Here is a 23874-nt window from a genome sequence, read left to right as displayed (position 1 = left end):
AAAAGAAGTCAATGACCATATTTACCAAACAGAACCGTCCTGAGTCTTCTTCTCCCAGGGAATTAACTCACTTCATGAGTTGGCAGCACACAAGTCAGGAGCACATTACAGCTATCCTGACAGCCATTTTCTCAGATCTCCCAGCCTCTGCAAAGGAAATTGATATTTCCTTTTAAGAGGGGTTTGGTTTTTTTCTGAGGTTAAAACAAGAACATTGCTGTAGCTAGTGCTCTGCGGAAAAAGATAAGAGGGAGTGCATTCAATCTATCCAACCAGTTTTCATTTTGTGAGATTTGGACGAAAAGAATTTAAATTGTGACAGAAATGGAAGATCGAAACAGGACGCATTTTCCAGTTTCTCTAGGAATTTGCCACAATCACAGGAAGGGCAGTTAACCATCAAGTCAGTTCTTTGAATTCCACATTTAATTTGCTTCAGATAAACCAAGGACTGCTGGGATTAAAATCAAAACTTTCTCTGGATGTTTTTGAATTAATCTGCTTGTTTTTCCTATTCATATAACATGTTAACCCTATCATCCCATTACCTAGTTCAGCACATTATGTGAGCATCACTAAGGATCCAGGATACAACCAGTGGATTGCTGAGATTGGAGAAAGCCAAAGACTTCAACAATGCTTCAACATTTTCTTTTGTTTGTGTATATATGTGCGGGTGTGCATGAGACAAGAATTCTACATATTTACTCCTCATACAACTACAAATTAGCGTTTCAACTGAATAAATTCTCTCTAAACCATCCTTTCCAAATAGGGCCCCTCAAAACCTACAGAAAACTAGATGGCACAGATTGGAGATCCTTCTTTTCCTTGCCATGTTAAGTAATGTGGTAACTATAGCAATAGGATGTGGTTTGAGTTTCAAATATTTTCTGAGAACTGCAAACAGACCGTGCCCCAAGTATCATTTATAAGTAGATATTAATCTGCAGCAAACAAGAAAAGGAAGTGAATTTGTTCTGAATAAAGTCGTGACAGTGAACCTTTTGGCCTCAGCATGTCATAAATTCAGAAAATGTCAACTTGACTCTGCTGGAGTGTCTGTCTATCTGTCTGTTACACATACACACACACACAAAGAAACAATTCTTGACATATTAAAATAGAGTCTAATCATGTGTGTGATTTCCAAGGATCTGCCTCAGACTATGTACTTTCAGGTATGTTCTTTTTCTCTTAACAGTCCCAAGGCCTACCCTATCTTCAGGTCTCATGAAGCTTTTTGTTCTTGAAGCTACTTTGGCAAATGCTCTTTTATGGCTTCTGCAGCTTCTAAAAACTATGTGAAATCACGGGCTATTCTCATGTAGTTTTCGAAGGCATTAGAGGCTGGATGAAAACATGGTCGTCTTTTTATTTTGTGGCAATGGGCAAGAGCACACCTCATTTTTGAATGACCTCCACAGCCTCTGCAAATCGTCCAAGGACAGGGGCGTGTTTTCAAGAATAGACGTTATTATCTAAAACCTTCTAATGTGTCAACTTTGACACACTTGTCATAGGTTTGCCATTATTGGTATAAAGCAAATTGTACGTGTACCACATTTTTATTCAATCTCATCATTCCCTATCAGTTCTAACTTGGCTAAGGCACTATATTGATGGAAGTGAAAGCTTGCAAACAGAACTACATATCTGTTTGGCACAATAACAAAATTTGAGATACATTTTTGTTGTGAAAAGATGTTCTGAATTAACAACATTCAAAAGCAAGACTAAATGGGAATGGTACTCGTAGCCTGTCTGGATTTGCATAACACAGTAACTCTTGTATTACATTAATAAGATCTTACAAAGAAACACACACAAAAAAACACAAAAAAGTTTTTTAAAAAATTCCAAAACATAAAAAATAATGAAAACACTAAAAATAATAAAGCTATTTTGAAAGTCATAAAAAGATGAACTCCAGGAAAGCATCACCAGTTTCCCTAAAAGAACAATCCTTTGCAGGTTTTACTATACCAACATTACCAAATCCCCAGGCCATATGACCATATATTCAGGCCCTTTTGGAAGGCCAACAAGGTTGGGGCCAGTCTAACTTCAAGAATGATGTTCCAGAGCAGGGGTGTCAAACTCAATTCCACTGAGGGCTGCATCAGGTTGTGTTTGACCTCAGGGTGCCAGGGGTGGGTGTGGCTGGGTTGGGTGTGGCCAGCTCGACATCACTCATGTTGGGGGCAGCTGTGGTGGCCCAAGCAGTCTGCCAGCAAAAATGGGTTCCTGAGCTCCATTTTCGGCTGCAATGGCCTCCTGCAACTCTCTGCCAGCAAAAATGGAGCTCAGGAGGGCTGCCCTCCTGAGGTCTGTTTTCACTGGCAGAGGCACCGTGAACTGGTCCTTCGCTGTTTCCTGGGCAGCACCGCGGGCCAGATCTAAGCACCCTGTGGGCAGGATCCTTGAGTTTGACACTCCTGTTCCATAGAGTGGGCGTTATGGCAAAAAAGGCTCTCCAACGGGATTGCATCAGATGATATTTCTCTGTGGATGGCACCCATAATATGTCCTTTCTGCTGGATGTGATAGGGGGAGGCCATCTCTCAAATATCCTGGCCCCATGACACATAGGGTTTTGTTGATCCTTATCAGCACCTTGAATTGAATCTGGAGGTCAACGGGTAACTAATGCAGCACATAGAGCAAGCATGTAATGTATGCTGATCTAGTTGCTCACATAACTCCCACCACCACCACATTTTGCATCATCTGAAGCATCCAGATGTTCTTCAAGGGCAACCCCATGTAGATAATCTCTAGATACTTGACACTCACCTATTGTCACCAGCTTTAACGGTGACTGTTAAAGCTATCATTGGGCAGAGTGTAAAACACAAATAAGTAAACATCAAAAATCAGACCGAGATACAAGGAAAATATATATATCAGTGCTAAGCTACTGATATTAGCAAAGTCAATAGTAGATACTGAACAGTAGAGGGCGATAGTGCTACATCTATATTTATACCAGGCACACTACATTAATTTAAACATTACTACACAGGAATTTTTTATGAAAGAAATTTGCTCCCAATTGACTTTCTAGTGGCAAGCAAAGACTCTAATATTGGAATTTTTCCTTAATCAAATATTAGCAATAGGAAAATCTGGATGTACAGAAGTAATAATTTAAAAAACTTGCATTGACTAAATTACTGTTTTAAAAAAATATATCCTTGAGAACATTAATATAACAAAGACAGATATCAATAAAACTTGAATTAAAAAAAATATGTTATTTATTTATTAAACTTGTTGCTGACTATCTCTCTGCATAGCGACCCTTAAAAAAGTTTAGCAATATTACAAAGTAAATAAGTTCTGAGAAAATGCATAAAAATTTGTAAATATCAACAGTTATAAAGTATCTTACTCCCTAAAAACAAAACTGTAAAATAATGAATAGACTGGAATACTGCCTTATTAAAACCAAGAGTAAACTATGTTACATTTTGTTTATTCATACATTTACACCAATATTTTTTTTAAAATTATTATATAAAGATAATGAATTCTTAAGAAAAAATGCCATTGCCGGTGTTTTGGGTGATTGCTGTTTCTGGTTGGTTATAACTGCCAAAAACTTACCAGCTAAAAAGACAATTTTAACAATATTCACACATCACACTAAGATATGGCTTGCTTTAGCTTTCTGTATACAACTTACTACATCAAGATCAAGCAAATCAAGTGATGGTTTAAATTAATACACAATATTTAAATTAATTTAAGCTATCATTTGGTTTAACAGTCCAGTATCTGGCTAAAGAAACCAAATGAGATCTCAACATTTTGAACTTTCCTGGGTCCAATTTTCGTTTTCCCACAAAATGCAACTCCAGATTTAACTGGTCACGCAGATCAGATTCAGATCTAGTTGTGGCTATGTATTTATACCGGTAGTTCTTAACTTACAACCATTCATTTAGTGCCCGTTTGAAGTTACAACAGCTCTGAAAAAAATGATTTATGACTGGGTTTCCCATTTACAATTCTTGGAGCATCCCCATGGTCATGTGATCAAAATTCAAGCGCTTAGCAACTGGCATGTATTATTTACGACAGATGCCCTGTTCCAGGGCTACGTGATCACCATTTGTAACCTTCCCAGCCAGCTCCTGACAAGCAAAATCAATGGGGGAAGTAAGATTCATTTAATAACCACAAGATTCACTTAACGACTGCTTAACCATTGTGGCAAAGGTCATAAAGTAGAGCAAAACTCAATTAACATTATTTAACAACAGAAAATTTGGGCTCAATTGTAGTCGTACATTGAAGACTACCTGTAGATGATTGACACTGGGAACTGGCCAAGACTGTTTCTGGGTGTAATATTTTTAATATTTTAGCATTTCAACACCTATGGGTAAATGGCATTTTGAAGCATCAAGATCCAGCTGACTGAATTTGCCAAAAGGAGACAACAGGGAATCATTATTTAGTTTCCTGTACATTCAGCCATGGGGCATCTAAAGGCACTTTTTAAATCATCATTGAACATATATATGGTAGAAAAGAAAGATTTAAGGCCAAGTAAGATCTATTGCAAAACAGACATTTTAATCTAGGTTTGGGCTACCAGTAGAATGCTTATCAACCATTCAAAATTATGACAGCTCTGATTGAATAAGAGTTATGACTATTCCTTGAACTTACAGATGTTGCAACATCCCTGAAGTCACATGATCAAATTTTTTGGTGCTTGGCAAAATTTGACTTCTTGGCCTTCCCACATTTCAAAACACAGCATGCGATTCAACTCCGCCCAACATTTCCCTGCCCCTCTGGCTGCCCTGCACTCTGCTACCTCCAGCTGATCTTCACTGTCTTCTATTCCTTCCCTTTCCTCCTAATGCTGATAGCAATAGAATTAAGATTTATATACTGCTTCACAGTGCTTTACAACCGTCTCTAAGTGGTTTAAAGAATCAGCATGTTGCCTCCAACAATCTGGGTCCTCATTTTACCGACCTTGGAAGGATGGAAAGCTGAGTCAACCTTGAGCTGGTGAAACTCAAACTGCTAAACTGCTGACAATTGGCAGGCAGCAGAATTAGCCTGCAGTATTGCATTCTAACCACTGCGTCACCATGGCTCTGATGAGGCATTTACAGCCAAAGTATCTTTGTGAGGCCATGTGAGGGCTCACACAGTATTGGGAGGTCTTGAGAAGGGCCAGCAGCTAACTTGGACAGGTAACCGTCATCAGCAGTGGGAGGAAGAAGACAGCAAAGGCCAGCTTGGGGGAGGGGGGGCAGAGCAGCAAAGGGTAACCAAAAGGGCAGAGATGGCGGGGCAGATAGGCCAGTAGGGGAAGTTGACGTGGAGATGAGCATGGCAAGGCAAGGGAAACATGACATCCTCACCTAATGTTCACAGCCAAGACTACTGGAACTGTCACTGCTAAACAGAGCGATCACATGATATTTTGCCTAACAATTGCTTCATTAGCAACAGAAATTCTGCTCCCAGTTAGGGTCATTAAGAACGAACTACTTGTACAACTTATTCTGGATGGGATTGCTTTTTCTTTGAAGAAAGGAAAGAGAGACTCTGGTAATGATTTTGGATTTCCTTTGCACCTGGATGCTAAAAGAAATAAAACATCTGGCTGAGAACAGGAGGAGCTTTTTTTTGTTTTAACTTTACATGCTGGGGGAAATCTGTATTCATTTTTTTTTAATTTTGTCTTGTAAAGTGTGGTTAGATGTGGTGGTTTTATCCTTAATTTCTGTGTGCTCCACCTGGTGATATCCATGTATACAGATGTTGTTTGATGACAAGTTGGCAATGAAGAAATCACAGAATTGACAAGCATCAACTATTATTTTCCTGCTTCATTTTGGTTTTGTAAGTTATGCAGTCCAGCTATGTTTTCATTCTTACTATTTCAAATTTTGTTATTTGGGTTTTCTTTTAGCTTTTCATTTTATTTTTACTCCTGGATTTTGGCTCCATTCAGGCTATTTGTCATGCAGCCTATAGCTGCAGAGCTCCCAGGCAGCCATTTTGTGTCCCTGCTTCTTGCCCAACGCGGCTGTTTGATTGGTAGCTGGATTGTTGAGACGATAGGGGAGAGCAAAGATAGGAGGGGGAAGAAAGGAGCACGGGTGCTTACAATCTGTCAGGCTTTTCATTGCTTCTCAGGTTGGATGGCATTCAAGATGTTACTGAGGAAGAACTGAGGATCTTTCAAAGTACTAATGGCATTTATGATGTGGCTAAATTAAGCATGCTGGGCATCCAGTTACTAACGTTGCCATGCAGGAAAAGAAAAGCCAAATCTGCAAAGACAGAATCCATGGGAACAGGAAATGTAAGAAGCAATGAACATGGAAAGCTCAACACAGTGAAAGATGCAATGAATCAACTATATACTAATATCTTAGATATCCGTGAATTGAAATGGACTGGAATCCGATACTTTCCATACAAGATCACTGTAATTACTGCTCAGGATACAAAAAGTGGAAAGTAACGGCGCTGTTTTCATAGTCAGGAAGAAAAAAATGAAGAAAATATTTGGGTAATGCAATGAGTGACCGAATAATAACTAATTCTGTGAGCAGCCCCTTAATGTGAGCTTATCCAAGTTTATGCTCCAACTGTTAACACAGACATTTAATGGGGTTTGGCCTCAGGTTCAGACAGAAAATAACTGCTGATAGGAAAAAGATGTGCTGCTTGGGGTGGAAAATAGGAATGACAAGTGTATGAGAGATACAGAACAGAAAGATATAAATATATAATGAAATCGGACTTTAGAGAAAACAGTATAGATACAAAGCCTCTGGAAAATAAAAATATAATTTTAATTAAGATTAATTTCTAGTTTAGAAGTAGAAATTAATAAAAACTAGTTTAAGGCGTTTATAATTTGCCATTCTTTTTTTATTCTTTCTTTTTTTAATGAGCTTTCCTTTTGTAAAATAAAAGCACCCCCCGGCCACTGAAGGAAGACACTCGTCCTATTTCCAAGTTTTCTGTGCTTTTTGTCTATTAAGCCTATGTCAATCTGGTTATTGGCAGTTCAAAAAAGAATCTGCAAGAGAGGCCCATCATCTTCATAGGCAGCATAGGATAAATTACTTTATGTTGCCTGTGTGCATCTGGTTTTCTCAGTAAAATATAGGAATGGTTTAGTATTGCCTTCTCCCGTGCAATATGAAATTATGGCATTGTTGTTGCCATTAAACAACAATGTGGTTCCAGCATCTTCCTATACTGGTACTGTCAATACAGGAGCCAAGTTGCTTTAGATGGGTTAACTTGAATGATTTTCATGGCTCGAGTGCCCTGCTGGAGTAGATTTTCTTGTATACACTCCTGGATTTCTTTCCTAATTTCCACCAGGAACACACAGAAACACACATATGCAGATGGACAGGAGTGCGGGACTATTCTATAGGGATGTCCCAACAGTGCTTTTTTGAAAAGCAACTGGACTTTGTTTTTCCTTGAAGACTTTTCACTTCTCACCCAAGAAGCTTCTTCAGTTCTGTTCTTGGATGAGAAGTGAAACATCTTCAAAGGAAAACAAAGTCCAGTCACTTTTTGAAAGAGCATCTTTGGGAAAACCATGACTTGGATGACCGAGAATTTCCATAGACATTACTCCATAGGGATCCATTTTTATAATGACACTCATACATGGAAAAAGTTTTTGGCAAATTATGGGGATCACTTCACTTACTTCCTATTGTCAGTCAGCCATCGTCATATCTAGAAGAGTCGCAAAATTTCTTTCAGTCACCACTGATTTATGCAGGAATTTAGAATTCTATTACTATAAAATTCATTTTGTTCCATCTGAAGTTCTTTATCTTTTATTGTTGCTTTGTTTCACCAGTCACTAGCTCTAATAAGATTTCTATACATTAGACAATAATTTATAATTTATAAATTAAACTGAACTTATTTATATACTGTATACTAAGACAAAGAGGAAATGGATGGCAATTCCTTGGTATTCAGTTTAATTTCATCTTGAATTGAAAATTACACTTCAATTAAGTTTGAACAGAAGCAAAGAATTAAGGATAATTTTATATCAGATAACCCTTCAAATAATCTATGAACATCACATAAGTAGTTTATATAAAATATAACAACTGCAACACTTACAGTATTTCTTTATAATATTTCAGCATACATATACTTTATGTTAGACAGCTGAAGAAGATTACAGAAACATTTTGTCAGCTAACATATGAGATATATAGCATATATAATTTGTTCATGCAACAAATTATACACACAGCCAAAAAAAAATTCGTAGAACCAATTGAGAATCTAGTTGCATTATGATACTTCCTGATTATGAAAAGGTTTCTATTTTAGATCACAGATCTTAAGACAAAAACTAATCTTTTGCTTGCCTGGGTTGATGAAAGACATCACTGAAAAGCTAAAGGTAAGAAAACTTGTATTTTATATATACTTAGGCATATGTGCAAATTTTGAAATTTTTCAAATTTTCAACTTGAATTATGTTTTAAAATTAATGGAACATTGCTAAAGACTTTGAATATTACAGAATTATGTCTCGAATGAATGTTATCTTTTAAAACTATATGCAAGCCTAAAAATCACTGTTTTTATAAACCAATCAAGATGAAGTAAACAACAGCTGAAGTAAGGAATGTGTGAGTTACAAATAAAATAAAAATAAAATAAAATAAATCCACTTAGCTGTTTAAATAAACAGGCACTGGTACCAGTATACTAGCTGAAAATTACTAACGGATTCAAAATGGAAAATACAGCTATTTCTTAAATGGGTACATGTAGAAGGGTGCATACACATGTAAGGTTGCATACATGAGTACCACTTTAGATATTTCTAAAAATTTGAGGATAGCAGATGAGGTTTTGACTTTTCATACAACACAGAATATTTGATTCAGAAGGCTCTCTCAGGCCAACACATCAACCAGGATTTGTTGTGAGGAAAATAGGAGGAGAAAAGAGTACTAAATATGTTCATCATTTATTTATTTATTTATGTTATTTATAAAAAGTAAAGGCAGGAAAAAACCTCTAATAAATATTTGAAGATCTGTTATACTAGTTTTCTTTACATCCATTTGCCTTACTTCAAAACTCTTCAAATAATGGTTTTATTTTATTTGTACAATTCTTAGTATTTTCTACATAGTTACATAAATTTGTATTTATTCAGCAAATCAAGGAACAATCAATCTTGTGTTAGCATTCCTGCAAACACAGCCAGCACATTGTAAGAACCCAACCAATGGATGAATAGCTTCACTATCACTTTCTTTCAACCATCTCAGCCAGTGAAAATTACTAACAACATCTAAGTCCGTCCAGCCAACCACAAATTTATGTTCACATAACACAGTGCCGGATTTGCACAACAGGCCTTTATAGTATTCTTGATCTGTTTTCCAAAAGGTGTTTTGGAGGATGTGAAAATAGCTGTTTGCATTTCATTACAGCAGCTATTTCTTTTCAAAGGGGTCTGCCCTGTAGATTCTGTCTGGAATTGAATCCAAAGCAGTGGAGATCCTGATTGCACTGGCTAAGTTCGCAAAAAACATAAGCCACATACTAGCAAATTTCAATTGAGGCTGTTGTGCAAAACATTTAAATACTGAGTCATGAGAATCCAGAAAACTGCACATAAGTCCATAGTTTATAAATATGTGCATGCAAGCATGTCAGATGAAGAGGGTAGGGTCTTCTTGTGTAACCTAAAATCCATTAGAATAAACCAACAGATACTAATCTATGTAGCCACTAATGCAGCCTCTAACATTGACTAAGGATCTCCTCCAGAAAAAGTACAGTAATAAAGCTTTACTAGAGTAAAGTAAAGGGTAGAGTAACGCTTTATAAGACCATTCTTATGGGAAAGGACACAATATTTTTGGAAACTACTAGAGAAGTTGGCTATTATACCATACATAGTGGAATTTCAACAGTTTCTAAATTGGACTGCAGTACAGCAGCTATTTTTGTGATAGCTGCAAATCTTTTTAAATTGAGGATAGTGAAGGAAGGTAACTCATTTCTATTTCTCTTTGTCCTTTTAATAGTCTTGCTGTGCTTCATCATTCAGAGCTTTCTGAAACGGTCACTGCCCCACTTTCAAGTCTAATCACGATTAAGTGGAATGGCAGCACCTAAACAGATCTGGCTGTAACCTCTGCAAGAGTAGAAAGTAGCCATGTTCAAAAACAACACATATTTTACCCTCTGAGCAGTGCAGACACAGGAATGATGAAGAAAGAGTGAACTCTTTCTCTTTCACCCACAAAAGCCAAGGAGGAGTTGAGTCAGTGCAGATGTAAAGCAGCAAATATCTGCAGCCCACCTGCAAGAGCAAGGGAAGCACAGCTTCTCTTTCAACATGATTGACCAGCTTCCTCTTTCAAACCATGCTACCAAACAAATTTGCATCATTTTAAAGCCAAATACCCTCCACTTTCATGATATCATTTTGTCTTAATTATTCCAGAGGAGATAAGATTCATCTTTACCAAGAGTCATTGACATGAGAGAAAATGAGTTGATAAAAGCAATCCCTAAATCAGGGGTGTTCAAACTTGATAGCTTTAAGACTTGTGGACTTCAACTCCCAGAATTCCACTTCCAGTCATGTTAGCTCAGGAATTCTGGGAGTTGAAGTCCACAAGTCTTAAACTTGCCAAGGTTGAAGACCTTTGCCCTAAATCTTTAGAAAGGGAGCTATTTATGGGTAATTGCCCAATGTTTAATGTGTCAAATTGCTTGTATTTAACAAACTGCAGAGATTTTTTGGCGATGACATTAATTAGAAATGCTGAGCACTTTTTCTAGAGCACTAAAAGAATAACAGAATTGGAAGGGACCTTGGAGGTCTTCTGGTCCAACCCCGTGCTTAGGCAGGAAACTCTATACCGTTTCAGACAAATGGATGTCCAGTCTCTTAAAATTTTCCAGCGTTGGAACACCCACAACTTCTGAAGGCAAGTCATTCCATTGGTATAAAGCCTTCCCATGGCATAGAACCAGACTACTTGATGGACCGTCTCGTCTTGCTAAAACAACTCTGTCTACTTGTCCCAGCAGAGGAGGCCCGCTGAAGACCCCAACGGTCAAGGAACTCCAGAGAAGGTCCAGAAGAAGAGTCTACTCTGCTGCAGCGCTGGACTTCTGGAACATCCTGTATCCTGGGGTGAGGTTTGTCCCCACTCTCCTATCCTTCTGCAACAGCCTGAAGACCTGACCCTGCCGGATGACCTGGGTACTCACAGGCGAGTACATCTTTGGAGGTAGCTATTGGTCTAATTAGCTGACCCCACCTCCCTGCTGCACTTCCTGCTTCCCCCCTGCTTCCCCTCTGTCCATCTTTTTATTTCATATTATTGTACTTCCCTTGTTTATTTGTATTGTTTATCCCTTTGCTATTGTTACATTTATATTTTTTAAACTTTCCCCCCCGTTTTATTGCTGTAAACTGCCCAGAGTAAGCCCATAGTGAGATGGGCAGCAAATACATTTAACAAATAAATAAATAAAATAAAACTTGCTGGAATTCTTTTACAGCAAACTCAGACTTGAGGCCCATATAAATTACACTAACTGTTTGGCTAGTTAAATTCTCAATTTAACAGAATACTGAAAATCATGCTTTTGAAGATTAATGCACTCAATTTTTCCAGAGTACCCTCTGTACAGTACAAACCTGGAATTGTCTGATTCTTGGTGCTTACAATGCAAAACTGTTCTAATTGATAGCTAAACTTGATCTTTCTCCTGCTTTTTTCTTAGATAACGTATTAGAAAGCTATGAATAACTACAATCACAGTCTAATTACAATGGTTGAAAATAGCTATCCTGAGGAATACCGAATTTCATCACTCGTCTTCTACAGCTTCATTTTTACAACTGGCTTAGTTGTAAACATTACAGCTCTCTGGGTCTTCAGCTGTACCACCAAGAAGAAAACAACTATTACTATCTACATGATGAATGTTGCGTTGCTTGACTTGTTGCTTATACTCACCTTGCCTTTTCGAATGCATTATTATGGGAAACGCTCTTGGATCTTTGGAGATGTCTTCTGCCGGATTCTTAGTGCTTTCACTATTTTTTACCCCAGCATTGCAATATGGCTGCTAGCTTTTATAAGCATTGATAGATGTCTGGCTGTTGTTCAACCCAAATATGCCAAGAAACTCAAGAACACAAGCAAAGCTCTGATGGCTTGCACAACACTTTGGATCTTAACTCTTGTGACAACTTCTCCCCTGCTTTTCTTATATTCTGATCCAGACAAAACTTCAAATTTCACTACCTGCATAAAGATGATGGATATTATCTACCTAAAGGAAGTCAATGTGTTAAATTTTTCTCGGTTAATATTTTTTTTCTTGATTCCCATATTTAATATGCTTGGTTGTTATCTAGTCATCATTTATAGTATAATTCGTGGAAGAACTTCCAAGCTAAAACCAAGGGCTAAAGAAAGATCGATCAGAATCATTGTGACACTAATTACCCAAGTGCTTGTGTGTTTTGTGCCTTTTCACATTTGTTTTACATTTCTCATGCTCCAAAATGGAGAAGCAAGCTACAACCCTTGGGGAGCATTTACCACCTTCCTCATGAATCTCAGCACATGTCTAGATATAATCCTTTACTACCTAGTTTCTAAGCAATTTCAGGCCCGAGTTATCAGTGTTATGCTTTATCGTAATTATCTTCGAAGTGTTCGGAGAAAAAGTATACGGTCTGGTAGTATGCATTCATTAAGTAATATTAACAGCGGGATCATATAAAGCAAGTAAAGCAATACAATACAATACAAATACATTTCAAAGCAATACCATATACATGTGCTAAGTAAAGCTTAGAATAAACTCAAATTTCCAATAAATGTATTATGTTTGAACAGGAAAGTTTTTATTATTCGTCTTTTAAATTGGTTTTTTTCTTTGAAAAAGAAATTAGTCTAGCTTGAAATGCATAATCATTTCTGCCTCTTTCATATTAATATATTCCATTTTCCTTCATTATTTATTCCAGCATTATTTTTGCTACTGAGGTTTCAGCTTCATAACTTCTATGAGTTGCACAATTTATTAAGAAGAGAGCGATACAAATGTATATATGTATGTATGTATGTATGTATGTATGTATGGTATTCAGCTTTGTTCGGGTATTTTCTCACATCATTATAGTTGTGCTTTTAAAGTTGTAGCAATGTTTCGGCAGAATCTCATCTGCCATCATCAGGCTTCTGTATTGTGACTCACAGATGAACACAATACAGAAGCCTGATGATGGCAGATGAGATTCTGCCGAAACGTTGCTACAACTTTAAAAGCACAACTATAATGACGTGGGAAAATACACACACACACACACACACACACACACACACACATGCAGGTCTTGGCGTGTTCGGGTGTTTTCCCGTGTAAGATTGAGAGTATCTTGGCAACGTTTCGACAAGGTCCCACTTGCCATCTTCAGCCTGGTGCTTTTGGCTTCGTGCTTGTGCGAGCAAAGCGTGATCAGAGCTGCCATCTCCCTATATATACTGGTGGGGAGGTTGGCTGTGTTATCATTTCTTGATTGGTTGATGGAGTTGAAGTTTGCAGATTGGCTGGCTTTTTCTTAAGAACATGTGTGGCTGAGGTATTGGCTGTGTGTCTATCAGCCTCCTGTGTTGTAATGACCTGGGTAATGGGCTGTGTGATGATCTTCTGAGTTCTATTGTTTTGACATCTTGGGTCTTGTGCTGTAATCTCCTGGGTCATTGGCTGTGTTGTAACATCCTGAGGTTTTGTGGTGTAACCTCCTGAGTTCTGTGATGTGATATCCTGAGCGGGTGGCTGTGATGTGACGTTCCGGGTTTTGGTTTGGCTCCGAGTTTGAGGCCTGGCTATGTGTTCATGGTGTGTGTCAGTTTGCTTGGTTTGGGGGTCGGGGTGTGTGGCAGGTGGTGATGCAGCCGTGGTCTGGTTTCTGGATGTTGGTTGCCTTTCGTCTATGGGGTAGGTTTGGGTTTGAGTCTGGTGAGGGAGATTGGTGGTGGCATCATGTGTTGTTTCGGGTCCGGTGTTGATTTTCATGGCTGGGACTCATTTGTTGATAAGGGCTAGTTTCCAAATATCTGGTAGGCGGGAGGTATCGTCCCGTTTATTCATGTTATGGGGATGTTTCTCTATTTCGATGGCTTTCCTGATTATTCTCTTGTTGAAGTGTTCAGTATTGGAGATTAATTTGGTTCCCTCAAAATTAATTTCATGTCCTGTGGCTTTAAGGTGCTAGAAAAAGAATGCACAAAGCACGAAGCCAAAAGCACCAGCCTGAAGATGGCGAATGGGACCTCGTCGAAGCGTTGCCAAGATACTCTCAATCTTACACGGGAAAAGACCCAAACACACCAAGACCTGCATATCTGTACCTGTGAAAATCTATGAATATTATACATACATACATACATACATACATACATACAATCACATGATTTCAATGTTTACAGTATTGGAAGGGGGTGGGAATTCCATATTTCTAAATCAAGTGTTTCATCTTTAATAAAAATTTAAGTCTTCATGTGTACATCCCTTAAGGCAAAATGAAAAAATCTCCAACATACTAATGAGTTTTAAATTACTTCTGGGAATCATTTACATGTGCTTTCATTTGTTAAAACAGGTGGCTATCTCCTCAATGCTATGGTCAGACTGATCTAGTTCGTACATGGGGAACAATCAGGAAATTCACTGTTGTAAACCTTATTGAAACATAAGTGGGGAATCTCAGAAAAAGGCAATACCAAGCCATTTCTGTATTAGTGGCAAGAAAATAATATGGAGATGTTTTTAACTTGGGGAGATATTAGTTTACTTATGTGCCAAGACGAATGCATATTCAGGTGTTACTGCACACTGCATATGTTACTGTGCATCTAGTATTATAATATAGATTTTGTTATCATTTTTATTATTGAACAGCAGAGAGGGGAATGTCTGGGCTCAAGATACTTTGCATCTGCAATAATGCTGAACTGAACACCAAAGCTCTTTCTCCTGCCAAGTAATATGAAAAAAAATAAAGAAAATGATACTTAATGTAGCACAGCTAAAATGGAGACATGGAAGAAAATGCCTAACAATGCGTCAAATAAAACACTTCTTCTGAATAAGAGAATTTAAATAATGCTTAACAAGATATTAAATGTAAACTTGAATTTAGGGTTTCCATCCTGGAACAGAACCTGGCTGATGAAGCAATAAAAGTAAATTCGTAGAGAAACTTTTTGTATTGCAAATTCTGATACAATACAGGTGTCACCAGTTTAACATCAAATAGAATGTGTTCCCAAATGTGTTCTCAAATGACTGTCACTGCTATAAAGAAAGTTATCAGCTGTTTTTTGTCTCAAATACAATCATATCCTCTTTATAATCACTCTGCTTACTGTGACAACTGTTGGCAACTAATAGCTCAGCCAATCTGACTTCGAGCTTATCCAGTCATGATTGGCTAACACAATAAATTTTGGAGATCCAGAGTTGAATCCAAAGGCATCCGTTAACTGGTAAAACAGCATCTGGAATTAATTGTGCTATTTATCTGTATTCACCCTAAATCTGCTCCAGAGAATCAGATGACACTTCAGAGGAGATCTGTGAGATTGCTTGGTGGCCTTACAAATTTGATAAACAGTAAAGGGGAAAAGCAGAACACCTATCAATGAATATGCCGCACAGATTCAAATCATTAGCAGTATAGATATACAGTATTAAACTTACATTTGAGAATGCAGCATTCTGAAGAATTTCATTTCTCTTCTGGGTGGGGAGTGAGCTTCTCCAGACCTTCCCATTCTGGGGCAATTGACAGTTTCCAGAAATAAAACCTCCAAGCCAGATGTTGGTCAGAGCCCTTAACAGGTTTGCTATGTCCAGGAGATTGAATTATTTCTGATTCAGAAGATTTATCTGAGAACTGTTAAACTACCTCCAGAACAGCAAGTTCTGAAATTCTAAAGAGAGAACACAGAGTTCTATAGTTCTAAAGAACATTCAGTTGCTGAATAGCTGAATTTCACACAACCCAAATTAATAATACTAAACATTTCATTTTTATAAATTTCAATAGCCCTAGAAATAATATTTAAGATACAAAGAGAGATGAATGTCTCTTAACAGTAAACTTACAATCCTGAAGGCAAGCTGCTGATGTTGAGGTCAAAAGAATATTCAATAGCTTCTACCAGGACAAAATCAAACATCACTGATAGCATCCAGGAGCCCAGTAAAAATGACTGAAAAAATAAAAATTAATAATCACAAACTGTCCACCTTTTATAACAAAAAAAATATCCATTAAAAAAATACAATGTTGAACTAAATCTAAAGATACAACATTTGTGTGGAGAAATTAGAATTGCAAAATTAGACCACATTCTACCAAACAAAGATTTTGGAGTAATGAACCTGCAGAACTGAATGCTCAGGTTACTGATAAAATAAGAGCATTTCTATTGCAGGAACTGTGTCTGATTTTGCCTAATAGTCAGTCATGTTAGGCAATGAGTCTTAATGCTGCATTATCTGTGAACCACAAAAGTCCCACAGGATTGTAGTGGGAAATAATGAGTTAATAAATATCAAGAGAATATAATAGCAACATTAATGGCATCAACATTTAAATCATGGATGTCCAACTTTTTGGCCTGCCTCAGCTGTATTGAGTGATGAGAAATTGTCTTAGATCGCATATAAAAATATAATAAACATATATAAATTACATATTAATGTTTATGATCTTGTGGGGTTGCATTACTAGCTGTTCAGGGTTGCACATGGCTCATGAGCTAGACCTGCTTGATTCAAACTCTAGCAGATGGAATAAATTCTAATGATCTTCCCAGCCGTTGATACAGCTCCTAGTGAAAAGAGATCTTTCCATTGTTCAAAGACCTTCAAATTAGGATCATGGAACATCAATGGCTTAAATCTAGGAAAGCTGAACACTGTTAAGAACGAAATGAATAGGTTCAACATACTAGGCATCAGTTGAAGTTCTTTGAACTGGCTGTGGCTTCTTCAACTCCGATGGTCATATCATATACTACTCTGACAATGATACCATCAGAAGAGCAGTGGGTTTCATACTAAAAAGAACCACAGAAAGATTTCAAGCAGTCAGTGATGAGATTATGGCAATACATATCAATTGATACGGATAGAGGCACAGAGGAGGTCAGCAAGGCTGCTTGCAAGGAAGCAGCCCTGCCCCTCTTCACAAGGAGGGAAGGTGTGTTTGTCGGAAACACCTGTTCATTTTGGATGTGCTTCTTCCTGGCATTCCTGGATCCTGTTCCTTGAACTTCAGACTATGTTTTTGAACTCTGAACCTTGGACACTTGTGGACTTGGACTTGGCTCTCAGACTTTGCACTCTTGGAGTGTGCTTTGGTTGTTGGAACTCTGGACTTGTTGGTATTGTTACCTCCCTCTTGCCTTGTGGCCCGGCTGGGACCTAGTTTGTAAATCCAGGGAAAACTGAGGGCTCAAGCGGAATTTCTCCATCACCATTGGTGGGTGGATTGTCACTGTGGTGAGTAATGAGCAGACCTGCCTTGTCTGTGTGACTTGGGTCAGAACATCCAATACCAAAGAAAGGTGACATGAAAGACTGTTTCAACCACCAAACCAAAGCCTTGATATCACAGGTAAGTAAAATTCTCTTGAAGATAATCCAGCAACGTTTGAATCCAACCACCAAGAGGGAACTGCCTGATGTACAAGCAGGATTTCAGAAAGGAAGAAGAACACATGATCATATTGCCACTCTATGTTGGATGATGGAAAAAGCAATGGAATACCAAAAGATCTCTACTTCTGTGCTTCATTGACTACATAAAAGCCTTCAATTGTGTTGACCATGACAAGCTCTGGAACTGCCTCAAAGAACTGCAAATATCACCAGACCACATCCTGCTCATTCAGTCATTCTGCTGTGATCAGGCAGCCAGAAATATGGACACACAAAATGGTTCAGAATTGAAAAAGGCACTTGTGGCAAGGTTGCATTCTGTCACCTATACTAGTCAACATGTTATGAGAAATGCACATTTGGAGGAATCTACCATTGGGGTTAAAATTGGTGGTAGGAATATCAACAACCTCAGATACAACACGGAAAGCAAGAATGATCTGGAATGGTTAATTCTGAGAGCCAAAGATAAAAATGGAAAATTCGGACTGCACGTTAACATCAAGAAAACAAAGGTAATGACAACTGTAGAGACACACAGGTCAGACTGCAGACGATCTAAGCAGTAAAGGAATTGATTTTCCTGAGCTCTAAAATCAACCAAAATGGTGACTGTAGTGTGGAGATCAGAAGGTGCATAGCACATGGAAGAACTACAATATCTGGCATGAATAACATCTGGAAGAGTAAAGACAAATGCCTTACAACCAAATGCAGATTAGTTAATGCAATAATTTTTTTCAATTGTTATTTATGGCTGCGAAAAAGGCTGATAGGAGAAGGGTGGGCGCCTCTGAACTGTGGTGCTGGAGGTGACTATTATGCACCCCATGGACTGCAAAAATAATAAAGAATTCCTAGACTGAACCTCACCAAAAATATCACTTGAAGCCAAGATCACCAAACAGATATTTTTTCATGAGAGCTGACTCCCTTGAAAAGTCAATCATGCTGGGAGTGATCAGTGGCAAAAAAGAAGGGGCCAACCTAATACCCGCTAGCTGGACACTATAAAAGATGACACTGGGATGACCATGAAGGATCTGACAGAAGCAGTGTAAGGCAGACAGGCATAGAGAGTGGTGATCCATAGAGTGACCGAGGGTCAGACACAAATGAATGGCTGATGACAAGAGTTTTCACTCTCTGAGAACCACAACCAGATATATGTTATGCATTAATTTCACTTACAATGCATAAATTATCTGTGACTCTTCCAAGGCATTCACAATGGAATGGAATGGACAGTCCAGGTAGTTATATCTATACTACATGTGGCCTACGGGCCACATGTGACCCTGGACAACTAGTAATGTGGCCCCACAAGATAATAAAAAATAAAGGAAGTCTGTTATTTATATACATTAACTATATATTTTATATGCAAAAAGACAACTCCTCTTCACTCAATGCGCCCTGGCAAGTCAAAAGGTTGTACAACCATGATCTACACTGGTCACAAAATATTTAAGCAGCATATTATTTTGCTACATGCCATTTTCATCTAGTAATTTATTAAAACTACAGTGCTTTTAAAGCTAATTGAAGCATTTTAATGCTAACTAAAGAAAGAGGTAACCATACTGCTTATGAATTGTAACAAATATATGGAATTAGTCTACAAAATGGTCACAAGCCTTGGCTTCAAATGATAAGCACAGCACAGCTTTGTAAGGAAGGCATCGAGAGAAACCTGGGGATCACAGGGAGGCATGCAGAAAGTACAGTATCAGCATAAACTTTGACATTAGGCCAGGACCTAATACAGTAGTAATAATTACTAATCTAAGAAAATAATAATCTAGAGCTCCTGAAAATGGAGCACTATACTCTGGCCTGGTATCCACAAGAAGCAATTACAATACAGCAATGTCCCAAATAGGCCTTTCTACTTTTTAGGAAGTAGTAATATATTCCTTCCCAAAACACATCAGAAATAGAGTGTGAAGTTCGACAAATGAGAGCTGATCTTTTGAATACTGACACCTATTCTCAAGAAGGCAGCACTTGAGGTAAGTGATACATGTTAGATGAGGATATACGTAACTCGTAAAACCTCGGAGCAAATTGCTCTGTTAGCTGAATTCTGTCCAAGTTCCTGCTGTCCAGGACCTTTATTACTGATCTCTAAAGGTATCGTCTTGTGGATTTCTGCAAGATAGAACAGGAGCAAACCAAGACCCAATTTATACACTTCAGTTCATATTCATGCACTCACACAGAGAGTGCATCTTCAACTGCTACCTTAGAATAGAAATGGCCATTCATTCATTCAGGCTGCTACGTACTAGTCTGTATATTAGATATGGACTAATAAAAACAGTGAAATATATGTATAACACTATACATATTACTTACTTAACACTCGTAAGTTCTTAACTTATGATGGTTCACTTTATGGCAATCCAAATTAATGACAGCCTTGGAAAGGGTGCTTTACAATATATAAATATATACATTACACTATATAAAGCAAAGTTCCCCAACCTTTCTGGCTTTGCAGACCCGGGGAGAGAATGGTTCTGTGAGAGAGGTGGGCAAGCATGCACATGAGCACACAGCTCCATTTGCACGAGTAGTGGGCACAAATGTTGCTCACACAAATGGAGCAGGCGCACATGCGCTTGCCTGCTGCTCACACAAGGGCGACGTGTGTGCACGCACTTGCCTGCCACTTCCGCAGTCCACTTCTGAACAGCTCACAGCCTGGTAGTGGGCCGCGGCCCAGAGGTTGGGGACCCCTGATAGAAAGCCCTTCTGTGGTCATATGATTGCGATCCGGGTGCTTAGCAATTTGTTTGCCCTTATGACAGGTTGCCAAGCACCCCGTGATCCTGTGATCGCCCTCAACGGGGGAGTCAAAGAAGATGGCAAGCTACTATTGTCTGCCAAGAGTTCTGAAGGAACTCTGTGCCAAAATCCAAGCAGGCACAAGGCTGAACTCCTTTGGCAGGGAGCTCTTTCAGCCAGTTCCCAGGGCGAGAAGGAGCCAAAACCCAAGCAAGATTTTCAGCCATGACCAGAAAGCCAAATGCAGTTAAGGAGTCCAGGACGCCTCAGGGGACTGGAAGAGAGCCTAAGAGGTCCAGCGCAGACCACGTGCCAGTTTCTCCCTGTTCAGGGGCTGAAAACTCTGCTTGGATTTTAACAGGGAGGACTTTCAGCTCCTGAGTGGAGAGTTACGTGCCGGGCTCCCATAGTCTTCCCAACCTCAAGGCACTCCCACGTTCCTTATTTGAGACTCTTGTCTGCTTAATGACCTGCAACGTGTTTTAATGGCTGCAATTGTTAAGTGAACCAGTTGTATGACATCTCGCTTAACTGCTATGCTATACAACCAAGAGTTTGATCCCAGTTATGTTGAGGGTACCTGTATTACAAAAAAATAATTTGTAAAAGCAGCTTGGGTTCATTATTTCCACTTAGAGCTCCCCAAAATGGGTGTTTTTACTGCATTGCAAAAAGTAGACAAAACTGGAGCATCATGTAATTTGGGGGCAAGGTTTCCATAGTATGGGTCCCAACCCTTAAAACGCATTTCTGGGCTTCCGCTATTTTTCTCATGACATATTTGCGTAGCAACCGACTTAGCTTAGAAACAGACCAAGCTTTTCCACTATCGCCTTTTGTTGAGGTTCGAAGTATTTTAGGAGGTATCTTTTTTCTAAAATTAAGTTTAATTGAGCTAATAAAATAGCAATTATTTTGCTTACTTTATTACTTAAAAATCCATTTTAAAATGGAAATATAAAAATGGCTCCCTAGAATTTTTGAATACCAGTTGTACTAAATACTGGAATAGGAAAAAGAAAGACAAATAAGGAATGTAAATATATTACTTGTGAAACATGAGAACAAAACCAGAACATGAACTTACTGAAAATTTTCTACTGCCATACCGCCTTTCAAATATTCTGAAGTTGTAGATAAGTAAACTACTGCAGAAAGTGTCTTTAAGATCAAGGCACACTGTTCGTCCACACAGCAGCCTCCAAATCTAAAAGGTAACAAAACAGTAATCATAGTTTCCACTTGCATTTTATGGAAATTTAATATATAGCAGGCAAACTTTAGCAGCTGGTAGATGAACTTTAAAAAGCAGGGGGAGGTGCAGCAGGCAGGATGATATTGCAATGATGAAGAAGGCAAGTTTTTCTACAAATTTCCTTCTGTATTTCTGAAGACAATGAAGTTAAATATATGTTGAAACACCAATGTTTTGTTTTCTCTCATGAAATGGCAGGAAGTAGCATCAACGTTTCTGGTGGTTTGTCACTGAAATTCAGCATCCCCATTTCTGTTCAGGGACAGGAGGCAGATTCCATCTCCTGCCAACTCCAAAACATGTTTGTGTCATAATGAGAGACGACAAAATGTAGCTTCCAAATGTCAACTACTCTTTTCCCTAAGCTATTTTACCAAAAAAAAAAAGGGCGTATATGAATATATTCTTTTCCTTATAACCTTCACTTTATAAATTATATGTTAACTGAAGTCACATTTTCCAGTTATAGTTCTGCTCCATTTACCTACAGAAGTTCTTCCTACACTCCAAAAACCACCAGCCCATAGCACAGTAAAGGTGTAAAACACACAAGGGCACAACATGCTGTTAATAGTTGTCAAAAAGAATCCTTCTAGCAAGGACAGTGCTATTGTTGGAACAAGTATTACCTTTCATCTCCATTTAAAGATACAAGGAAATGAAAAATGTTAGCATGCTTCAGCTACCCAGGCTTTAAAGTATGCTTAAAGGTAGCTATAAATATTTTGCCCATGTTAACTTTTTTTCCTTGCGGCCCTATTATCAGATATTATTTTCAGAACAAGCTCCATACTACCGTGTTTCTCATATAATAAGTCCGGGTCTTTTTTTTTTTTTTTTGAGCCCCGAAAAAATGGCTAGGTCGTCTTTTTGGGGGTGACTTAATTCCCCCCCCTTGCATCTTCAGGCGGGCTGGCGGTGACAGCTTGGATGTTGACCTCGGCGTTGGTGGGGCACTTCGTATCGGGGTCAACACAGGCAGCACCATATCTGGGTGTGCAACAAAAGTACTTCCTAACGGCAAGCCCCCCCACACCATTCCCCCCCCATTTCGCATGTTTTAATATAGGCCTTAATTTGGGGGGAGGGGCTTAATTTCATTTCATGCCTATAAAACATGCTGGGACTTCCTATTGGGGGAGGCCGTATTGTTGGAGAAACAGGGTATATGCTGCTGAGCAAACCTATATTTTTTTTCTTCTGTCTTAATTATAAACACAGCAGGGAGAGGGAACAGATCTCTGTCTGAAACGAAACAAGGAGGACTTTCCCCCCAATTGCTGTATGCATCATTTTTCATTCATCCAGAGTCCAAAGCATTCTAAGTTAAGTTCAGCTGGGAAGAGAGCAAGAAAGTAAAAAAAGAACCACTACTGAGAGACAAGCAGAAACTGGCACTAGAAGGACTCCAATTCCTCATCACTTGTTCATTCCAACCACTTTCTACGTGCTTAAAGGCACAAGTTATCACTGTCATAAGTATTAACATAATTCCATTATCTCTATATCAATTTGAGGGTGGGAGAAAAAGAAAATAAGAATGGTCCATAGTCCCAGCCTTTCAGTTTTAACACACAACAAAGAATAACCCTTTTTTTCTCTCCCAAAAATGTGTGTGCAAATATACACTCATTTTTAGGCCAGGAATTTTGCTGAAAAAACTACCTGGAGTAGATCATAACCCTATGAATTAAGATGTATAGGGGCTGATGTCCCGGGTTTAGAGATGCCACCTAGTATAATGTATAAAGCACAAAATCTAGCAGTATTACTACTGTCAACTCAAGTTCCCCTCATCTGAAATACATTTGGGACAATGTTTTTCTCCACAGTTACCAGCATCACCTTTGGATTAACTCAACATCTTTGAAAACATTGTTATCTGATTTTAATTGTGAAGAGTTTCAACAAAACACACGTTAATTAATCGTTAGCAAAACTAACAAGAAATTAGAGGCTTCCTCCTTCCCACACTGCAGCCACAACTCATTTCTCACATATCTACATTTTACATGAATGTTGCTCTGCTATTGGTTGTGGTATGGAGTGCGACATCATTC

At 38.4% G+C, this 23874-nt stretch overlaps 2 protein-coding genes across 4 annotated transcripts in view; one reads left to right on the top strand and one right to left on the bottom strand.

The window, feature by feature from the left end:
- UBAC2 (UBA domain containing 2) overlaps positions 1 to 23874 on the bottom strand; it is a 95399-nt gene that overhangs the window by 62502 nt on the left and 9023 nt on the right. For all 3 annotated transcript variants that reach the window (XM_087967309.1, XM_087967310.1, XM_087967311.1), the window contains exons 3-4: positions 21647 to 21766; positions 16207 to 16313 (exon numbers count right to left, since the gene is read on the bottom strand). In XM_087967309.1, coding sequence (XP_087823435.1) covers positions 16207 to 16313; positions 21647 to 21766 — 227 coding nt within the window. The remainder of the gene's footprint in view (positions 1 to 16206; positions 16314 to 21646; positions 21767 to 23874) is intronic.
- On the top strand, positions 11176 to 12944 carry GPR18 (G protein-coupled receptor 18). The gene is made up of 2 exons (XM_026668931.2): positions 11176 to 11303; positions 11803 to 12944. The coding sequence occupies exon 2, from the start codon at positions 11821 to 11823 to the stop codon at positions 12811 to 12813; it is 993 nt and encodes a 330-aa protein (XP_026524716.1). The 5' UTR covers positions 11176 to 11303; positions 11803 to 11820; the 3' UTR covers positions 12814 to 12944.

This window comes from Notechis scutatus, chromosome 5, assembly GCF_049901735.1.
Source record: "Notechis scutatus isolate UNSWTSFEM ecotype Mainland chromosome 5, rNotScu1.2, whole genome shotgun sequence".
Lineage (NCBI taxonomy): Eukaryota > Metazoa > Chordata > Lepidosauria > Squamata > Elapidae > Notechis > Notechis scutatus.
Note: the sequence above shows the minus strand (reverse complement) of the source record. Positions and strands in the feature narration are given on the sequence as shown.